The following is a 9813-nucleotide window of genomic DNA, read 5'->3' on the forward strand; positions in this document are numbered from 1 at the left end:
ACTATTTTTTTCTAAAAAGACAAAACAAACGGACATCACTTATACAGCAACGTCCGCTACTCTAATATGCTATTTCCCTACCTATACTGATACTCTGCATAAACTATTATTTAAAAAAAATAAATAAATTGGGCGTCACTTACACTGTGATGTTTGCTACACTGTAGCGTACACTACTCTAATGAGCTAAAAAAAGGAGAAAAGTCCCTTGGCGCAACTCTGATCAGCAGCGACATATATCAATCACCGCGCACACGAAAAGACCACAAAAAAGTGCACAAAAAATAAAATTGGGAGAGGGGGTGATTAGGGAACTGTTGCTGTGATCAGCAGCCAGCTCGCAGGAGACGGCAACCATCTCAACATGGTCACCACGAGATGCAGCACGGTGACTGGAAATACTGGTGCCATATATATAATATATATGTATATATATATTGTACTTTGTGGGAATGGAGCTTCCACAGTGTAGTATATAGTATATATATGGCGCATGTTGTGAAGAGTTTAACGAGCCTTACCACATGACTTAGGATAAAAGCCAGACCAGAAACTATTTGCTATCATCAGTGGAAAGCAGGGGAACTGATAAACACATACAGCTTTGTGAGCTACCGGGAAGTGGTACAATACCCTCTCATGTATGTTATGCTATTTACTGCTAATGAATTTATAAATTTTCCAAACATTATTTTACATTCTGTAATTTTAAAGGGAGTTGTCCACATCAACTTAAAAATAAAGGCTCAGAAAGGGTTAAAAGGGGGAGAAATATTCATATCTCAGACACTGCCCAGCCCAGTGTTGGAGCGCTAATGCCCCTCATAGAAAAATGTGACCGATAAGTCCACTGAAGGACTGAGCAGCCATTGCTTGTGTGCCAGGAGGGACCGGAAAGTACAAAGCAGAAGGACATTCAGGAAGCATTATACTGTCTCCTTCACACGTCGTTTTTTTTTCCATGTGCGGTCACATATGTGAACAAAAACGGACTGATTTTCATCAGTGTGTCAGTGTTTTTCATTAGGGATTCGTTGTATGAAAATAAATGATAATTGCAAAGTTTCTCCTACCCACTGCAGTGTTAGAAATGGGCAGCAGATGGTAAGCACACAGTTGGATAAGTCTCTGTAAATTTTTTGCAGACACGAAGTCTGTAAAAAGAACAGGTGAAAAATGGACGTCTATAAGAGGGCTTAACAGAGAGGCGGGAAGCATTAGTGAGGCGAGTATCATTTTTAGATTTTTAATGCATTTCTTAGCTATCTACAAAACAAAAAAAAAAAAACACCATCTTCCTCACCGGTTATACATATCTGCCATCATTTCCACTTCGAGTTCTGCTGCCAACTGCTGAGCTCTTAAAGGGTCCATATTATTTCAATTTTTGCTTTCTGACACATGTAGAAGCGTTCCTATAGAAGGTACACAAACAAATAGATGCAGCTTATTATAAATTAGAATCATTTCTATGGATTACATATTTTATTAATCATGCATACGACAGGGACGGGGGAGCCATGCATACAATAATAGGGACGGGGGAGCCATGCATACAATGACAGGGACGGGGGAGCCATGCATACAATGACAGGGACGGGGGAGCCAGGCATACAATGACAGGGACGGGGGAGCCAGGCATACAATGACAGGGACGGGGGAGCCATGCATACAATGACAAGGACGGGGGAGCCATGCATACATGGATGGGGAGCCATGCTTACAATGACAGGGACGGGGGAGCCATGCATACAATGACAGGGACGGGGGAGCCATGCATACATGGATGGGAAGCAATGCATACAATGACAGGGACGGGGGAGCCATGCATACATGGATGGGGAGCCATGCTTACAATGACAGGGATGGGAAGCAATGCATACAATGACAGGGACGGGGAGCCATAAATACAATGACAGGGATGGGGGAGCCATGCATACAATGACAGGGACTGGTGAGCCATACATACCAGGATAGGGATGAGGGGACAATGCACACCCGGCTTATACTCGAGTCAATAAACTTACCCAGTTTTTCATGGCAAAATTAGGTGCCTCGGCTTATACTCAGGTCGGCTTATACTCGAGTATATAAGGGTTTTGTTTTTTTTGCTTTATTACACCTTTCACTGTGTCGTAGAAGTGAGAAGACAGCTTTATTCTTCGGGTAGGTACGAACACAACAATACCACGTTTATAATGGTTTTTATGTTATTGTTGCTTTTACATAATAAAAACAATTTTATTGAAAAAAATGTTTTTGCATGGCCTTATTCTGACAGCTATAGCTTTTATATTTTTTTGATGGTTGAGCTGTATGGGGGCTTATTTTTTGCGTAACGTGATGATGTTTTCAGGGATACCATTTCTATGTAACATAAGACTTTTGGATTGCGTTTTATTCCAGTTTTTATTAGGCTGCACAATGAAAAACGTTTTTGCTCTGTTTTTATTCTTAAGGTGCCCACTGTCGGGGTTAAATAGTGTGACAATTTTATAGATCAGGTCGCGGCGATATCAAAAGCATATTTATTGGTGTAATGTAGTTTTTTGCATCATAGCTGGCAGTTTGACACTGAAAGAACATCTTTTAGATGGCATGGTCTAACCGGTCCCGTACCTTTCATACCCGGAGGCAATTATTAAACCTTGGGTTGCCATTATAACCATCGTCAGCTGGCAATTACGTCACCGGGTGTTGGTCGGGTGGGAGAGGGAGCTCACTCTCTTGCCTTCTAAATGCAGTGATCGCTATTGACCGCAGCATTTTGGTTAGAAGGGGATATCTGGGACATTACAAAACATATAAAATGTATCTAAGCAATAACAGGCAGGTAATTGCAACTTAACTGCCTGTTATGCATGGCGCCGTTCTTGCCCGACACAGAGAGGTCACAGACCACTTCTGCCACGGATTCAGAAGCCTTTGCTGACATCGTATCTACAGAACAGAGGCTTCTATTCCTCGCCGCTCTGTCGACGGGGCGGGACTTCCGACATTGATTGACAGCCGGATGCCCACTGCCTTAACTGGGGGAGCTGGCTGTCAGTCAGAATGATGACGGAAGTACTTCCCCATTGCATTAACAGAGGCAGCTGAATCCCTGGCTGGAGCGATGTGTGACTGCTCTGTGCTGGGAAAGAATGGTGCCAGGCACAATAGGCAGGTAAGCTGAATTACCTGCCTGTTAGTGCTTAGGTACATTTTTTGTAAAGTCCCGGATATACCCTTTAAACAGCCAGGGACAGTGTGGGCACCACCCATGGCTCCGACAGTCAAAGCTTGACTTATCACTTAAGCCGAGCTCCTGGCAGCGATCTTGCCGTCACAGCACCTGTGCCCTCATGATAGCCACGATGTTCTCGGATGGCCAAACATTTAAGTGCAGGTCTCACCTGCTTGTTTTCCCATCTTTCTCCGCCCTTCTGTACCTCTAAAAGCACAGAGCTGTCAATCAAAGAAGAGAGGAGTGGAGATGAAGGGAAAACAAGCAGGTGGGGAGATGTACTTATAGAGAATGTACTACTAGGGCAACCCCTTCTTGACCAAAATTTTTGGCCCCCATAAAATAAAAGCTTATACTCACCTCCCATGACGGCGCCGTTCCCAGGAAGTCGTCACTCGCTCTCCCGGTTCTTGCGACACGTGATGCTGGTGCCCAATCAGCGCTGGCGTCATTGTCCCTGTCTTCGGACAAATAGAACATGAAGAGGAAGTTTGGGCTGCAGCTGATCTCGGACTTCCTCTTCAAGCTCAAATTGACAGGAGACGGGGACAGTGACGTCAGCGCTGATTGGGCGCCGGCGTCAAATGTCACAACAGCACAGGAGCCCTGGGAGAGCGTGTACAGACAATGCGGAAATGGCGACTATAAGGGTTATTTTATGGGGGCCACTTTTATTGTATTTTTGGTGAGGACAGCAACTGAAAAGCATCAATTCTGGCATTTGAATGTTTTTTTCCAGAATTTTAATTTTGTAATTTTATATATTTTGACAGGATTGGACTGTTTTGGACATGGCAAAGCCAAATACTGTATTTATCAAATTAGAAGACGCACTTGGTTTCAACAAAAATGTTGTTGATCTAAATCTCCCCAATGCGCCGCCTCCGTTGGCCATTTTCCTTTGGGTTTCTGGAAGTATTTAGGCTCTGCTCGCTTGGAATTAGGGACTGATGCCACTGATGCCTGACCATGGGCAGCATTTGCAGGTAAAGTACACTTGTACTCCGAAATACCTGACCCAACAGGCATCAGTATACATCACAGACCCCATTCTCCTCCTGATGCTGAAGTGAGCTAAGCTGGAATACCCCTTTAAAGGTAACACCAGCTACTCTACAATAACATAAAACGTTCAGGTGGCCATTGGTCAGAGTATATTCTGTTCTGCTGCGGCGGACATCGTTACAACAGTAGTGTGGCTTTTTCACTTCTTTTACAATTCTCCTGTTGATTAAAACGTGTCATGTAAAGGGGCTTAGTGGAAATTAATATTAATTTAACCTTGTAAATTAATATTAAAGTATACTATTATACAGAGGTCCAGTAGAGGGACACAATGGAAGTCTATTTTACCCAATTACAGCGTCAAAGTGCATCTCCAAAGGCCCAGCATTAAGGACAGCTCCACACTGACTTTTTACAGGGTCACCCTGTAGCGAGGGTTTCAACAGCCAGCCAAGGCTTCCCAGGAGACACTGGCATGAAGGGCGCCCTGGCTGTCACAACACAACCCCGCCCAGGTGTCAGACTGAAAGACTACGGTTAGCCAGCATATGACCGCGCGGAGGTTTATCACAGCCCGGCTGTGCTCCGTCCGGTGTAATGCAACATCACTGGGGACACACTCACCTACCAAAGCGGAGCACGTGTATCACTGAGCGGGGACTACTTCCTGCCACCATAGAGTCCAGAGACGCTAAACCATAGAGTCACCGAGGACATAGGGCACGGGCGCCACCTTCAGGCCGCTCTCTGAAATATGTCACTATTATTAGGGGACATACACCGACTTTGACTCCTGTGTGTATTAAAATAAAATAAAACGAAGTGCAGCCATTCTTTTCATAACAAAGCAGTTGTGTCCCATTTACAGATTTTTATTTCACAGGGACATTACTGAGCGCGCAGGAAGTATAGAGCTCCAGTGTAGTATAATGGCACCTGCAATACAGTTACACCGGGTGCGGACATACCACTGGTGCCACTGCATTGGAGCCCACAATTGGAGGGGGCCCGCCGACACCAGCGACTGTTTCATTTGGATATGCGAGGACTAGGGATGAGCTTTCAGATATTGAAATATCGGAAATCGGCCCGATATTTGCGATATCTGAATTCCGATTCCTGATTCCGATTTTTTTTCATATCGGAAATCGGAAATCTCATAATCCTTCAGCCTCTGAGCGCTCCGTGGAGCCAATCAGGAGCTGAAGAATTACTGACAACATTGTGTAACTCCCCTAAGCTTGGTAGGAGGCGTCCAAACTTGCTAGCTAGGGGCTGTGCTGCGATTGGCTGGCTGGATGGTGTGATCAGGCAGTATAAAAGGCTGCGCCTGCCATTTTAGCCTGTAGTGATGGGAAGTTTGGCTCTTTTTGGTGATCCGGCTCATTCGGCTCTACTCACCATAAAGAGCCGGCTCTTTTAACGTTTTTTTTTTTTAATATTAATCCGTTTTCCACAGTCCTCGTTCCAGGTCTTTGCCTGTAAAGTGAGGGCCTCATTCTCCACCTGTATAAGGATCTAGTGAGGCAGTGTAGACTGTTATACAGCATCGCTGTCTCCTCAGATTGTCAGGTCTTGTGATCAGGCCCCGGCTCCTTGGTTGCAGACAGTCTTACCATGTATTCCTTTCTAATCTGTGGCGTTTTTTGTACATGTCCTGTCTGGATTAGTAAGTGCTGCAATCCGTGTTGGCGCTGTACAAGAGTATAATCCGTAAAAGGTATGTTGGAAGCACTGTGCCAACACACACACACTCCAAAATATGTAAGCAAAGCATACTGAATAGTAAAATCAGACACTAAAGGGCCCGTTACACACAGCGATCTCGCTGGCGAGATCGCTGATTTTGTGACACATCAGCGATATCTCCAGCAAGATCGCTGTGTGTGTGACATCCAGCAGTGATCGGCCCCCCTGCGGGGTATCGCTGATCTTGCTGGATCATCCTGGCCCGTTTTTTCATCGCTGGTCTCCCGCTGGCCAGCGCGCATCGCTGTGTGTGGCAGCGGGAGCCAGCGATGAGCGACGCTGCACGCTGGTTACCAATGTAAACATCGGGTTTCTAAGGGCCTCGGGGCCCTTAGAAACCCGATGTTTATCCTAGATACCAGCGTGCACTGCAGGCAGGGTGGGAGGTGAAGGCAGAGCGGCGCACAGACCGGCGTAGCTCTGCTATCTGCTACTCCAGTCTGTCAGACTGGAGTAGCAGATAGCAGAGCTACGCCGGTCTGTCTGTGCCGCTCTGCCTCCATCTCCTGCCCTGCCTGCAGTGCAGGCTGGTATCTAGGGTAAACATCGGGTTTCTAAGGGCCCCGTGGCCCTTAGAAACCCGATGTTTACGTTGGTAACCAGCGTGATCGCTGGAGGGGCTGTCTATGTGACAGCTCACCAGCGATCAGCTAACAATGTCCCAGCGATCCCATCCACGTCATGTCGTTGGTGTGATCGCTGGGACATCGTTATGTGTAACGGTACCCTAAGAGCAGCTGCCTGGCAGGGGTGCTAGGTGTCGCATCCTCACTGATGAGACATTGCTGATCTATTCTAAGGTTAGCCAGCATTAAAGTCATGGACAACCTCGCTTGTGTACTTATTTGAAGCCTGCAAAATGATTTGGACTAGGGCCAGTTTTGTTTCCATATTACACTGAAAAGATCCTTTATGTTCCCCAAGTGGAACCTGCTATAATAATTGTAATAAAGTCCTTTTATGTGCGTATATATATTATATATATATCTCAATATACATATGTGTATGTGTGTGAGTAGATATATATATACACAGTATACACATGACTGCATACATGACATTTATTTTGCTTAGACTTTGAAACTCTTTTTAGCTTAGGTATTGTGAACATATGGGTGTTACCTTTGGGTGTTACTTTTTTGTGAACGTTAGCTGGCTTTCCTTATCTTGCGTGACTTCTCTGGTAACGTAGATAAGGATAGCAACAGCTAAGCAAATTGTATGTGCCATTTCTGCAACGCAATATGTTACAACACCCTTTCGGCTTTGCTATTTAAACTCTTAAGAATATGTATTGAGTTAGACAGAGGACGGCCCATACCTGGTGTGGCCGTCATTCTCTCTCCATGCCGGCATGTCCAGTAAAGAAGCATCTTACTCATTCAGGTCTGGACGATTTCTAATTGGAACATAGAAAATCCCTGACAGAACCATTCCTCTAGACTCCCCTATTACTGTATTGTAATAAAGTCATGTGCAGTAAAGATAGTTTCATATCGGCACTGGTGATCTGATAATGAGCCAGTAGTAGCCCAGCGGGACATCTATTCCCTCAGACTAGTAGTCCGCACCTTCATTGCTGTAGTCATTCCCTCTTGGACGCGATTTATTCGCATCCGTGTTTTTTCTGCAAATGGATGCAAACGCATGGAACTGCACCCTGAGGATTTGGTTGGAAATGTGAAATTCTGACTTCTGGGGCAGAGGATAGGGGGAGAGAGGGGAGGGGAGAGGAGAGAGAAAGAGAGACTGGTGAAAGAAAAAAAGAAAATGGGGCTCGGAGCCTGCGCAGTATGAAATCCACATGCAGATTGGACGCAGGCATCCTGATTCAGGTGCGTCTACATTGACAATCATATGTTTTTGCTGACACATATCAGGATGTCTGCAGATTTTTTTTAACACCCAAATTTCACAACAAGCTGCGTTTTGGGAGAACATGGAAAATCCTGATGCATCCTGATCCTGATGCAAACGCAGGTCTGTGCATCCCTATGTTAAGTATAGAGATCTAATCTGGATCAGGATTGCTGCGCATCACAACACACAGCCCCACTCGTGCAGCCCCTAACCAGGAACCCCCCATGTCATATACATGCTCCCAATACATTTTATTACCATTACCACACTGTAACACAGGGCACAAGCCCTTCTAGTGAGGCGGGAAAGATCACTGTATGACAGAGCAGCATGCGGACATAGTCTATATTATGTCTGCAGTCTGTTCCCATACAGCTTCATCACTTTCCCATACAGCACATCCCTCACTTCCGAACATCAGTGCCGCAACACGGATCCCTGCACACGGACCCGTGTTCTCCTGGATCCGTGCTCCATAGAGCTCCATGCTAATTCCAGACGTGTAGCCGCGGATCCGTGCGTCTCCCTGTGCTGCGTGTTTTTTAGATGACACAAAACTGCAACAAGTTGTGTTTTTGTGCATCTGATAAAATATGCAGACACACGGATCTGTGGGAAAACGGTGACATCTGGATGCACACGCAAGTCCCATCCGTCACCACTGAAAGTCAATGGAGACGAAAATGGATCCGTGTGCATCCAAAATATGCAAGTGTGAGACCAGCTTAACCCTATAAGGCCATGTGCACACGGTGTGGATTCTGCTGCGGATCCGCAGCGTTTCAGGCTCTGTGGGTTCGCAGCAGCTTTAAGCCCTCCCGTTACACACTGCGATATCGCTAGCAATATCGCTGTAAAGTCACCGGTTTTGTGATGTTGCAGCGATATCGCTGCATGTGATACTTACCTCCGACCGGCTCCCCCGCTGCTCATCGTTGGTCGCGCGAGAAGTTCCTGGACCATTTCTCGTCGGGCGCTTCCTGTCGCACCGACTAGCGAGGCGTGGACGTGGGCGGGAGGACGTCAGGATCGCCGCGTCTGACAGGTAAGTAGTGACCCCCGACTGCTGCGATGTCGCTGGTGAGATCTGCCTGTGTGGCAGCTCACTAGTGACCACTTAGCGATGCACCAGCGATCTATAGCGTTGTCGGGATCACTGGTGCATCGCTACGTGTAACGGTACCCTTAGCTGCGTTGTACAGTACCATTGTTTTCAATGGTAAACTGAAAAACGCTGTGCACATGCTGCAGATTTTTCCACGCGGATTTGCTGCGGGTTCAAATCCACAGCATTTCAATTCTTTGTGCGGAATCCGCTGCGGTTTCAAACCTCCATTGTAGAGGTGTGAAACCGCAGGCTAATCCGCAGGTCTTTTTTACCTGCGGATTTTTCCAAATCCGCAGCACCAAAGATCATGTGTGCACATGGCCTAATTATTGGGGCTGGACCTAGATCTCTGCACAGTTTTGCCTGAAATCACTTTATTATATTGCTTACCCTTACCCGAACTGACGCTTCTGCCTGTAGGGTTCCTGTCCTGAATCCTCCTCACTTACTCAGTGCTGCACTGCTGCTGAGCTGAGTCGGCTGACTTTAACTAATAGTATACTATAATATGTGAGTCTACCTGAGACCAATTTGCTGAGTCACTTGAGTTTAACCCCTCTACAGTCACATGCCATATACTGTATGCAATGCATGTCTGAAGCTAGGAGGAGTATATCACTTTAAACATTTCCACTCACTCCAGCGCAGACAGCACACATTTCCCCCTCTCTCCTGACAGCTCCGCCTCCTCCCAGATGAGTCACTGCCACTGCCTGGCGCCAGAAAAAGAGAAGAAAAAAAAGAACTGGCTCGTTCACAGTGCAGAGCCGGCTCATTTTGTTCCGAGTGGGGAGCCGGCTCTTTGAATCGGATCGTTCATGAACGACACATCACTATTAGCCTGTAGTGATGGGTAAAATGCGTT

General features: G+C 46.3%; 1 protein-coding gene across 6 annotated transcripts in view; it reads right to left on the reverse strand.

Annotated features, from left to right (window-relative positions):
* The window catches only part of TIMM10 (translocase of inner mitochondrial membrane 10), a 29688-nt gene extending 20189 nt beyond the window's left edge, over window positions 1-9499 (reverse strand). Inside the window, exons 1-2 of one of the 6 annotated variants that reach the window (XM_073563142.1) lie at window positions 9345-9499; window positions 1304-1415 (exon numbers count right to left, since the gene is read on the reverse strand). In XM_073563142.1, coding sequence (XP_073419243.1) covers window positions 1304-1374 — 71 coding nt within the window. In that variant the 5' untranslated portion in view covers window positions 1375-1415; window positions 9345-9499. Of the gene's footprint in view, window positions 1-1303; window positions 1416-2027; window positions 2048-4579; window positions 4728-4855; window positions 4980-9338 lie in introns of those variants that run through there. The other 5 variants (XM_073563143.1, XM_073563141.1, XM_073563144.1 and 2 more) reach the window with 5 other exon arrangements.
* Window positions 9500-9813: the final 314 nt, after the last annotated feature.

Source organism: Dendrobates tinctorius, unplaced genomic scaffold, assembly GCF_039654945.1.
Source record: "Dendrobates tinctorius isolate UK_male_01 unplaced genomic scaffold, ASM3965494v1 ptg000382l, whole genome shotgun sequence".
NCBI classification, from domain to species: Eukaryota; Metazoa; Chordata; class Amphibia; order Anura; family Dendrobatidae; genus Dendrobates; species Dendrobates tinctorius.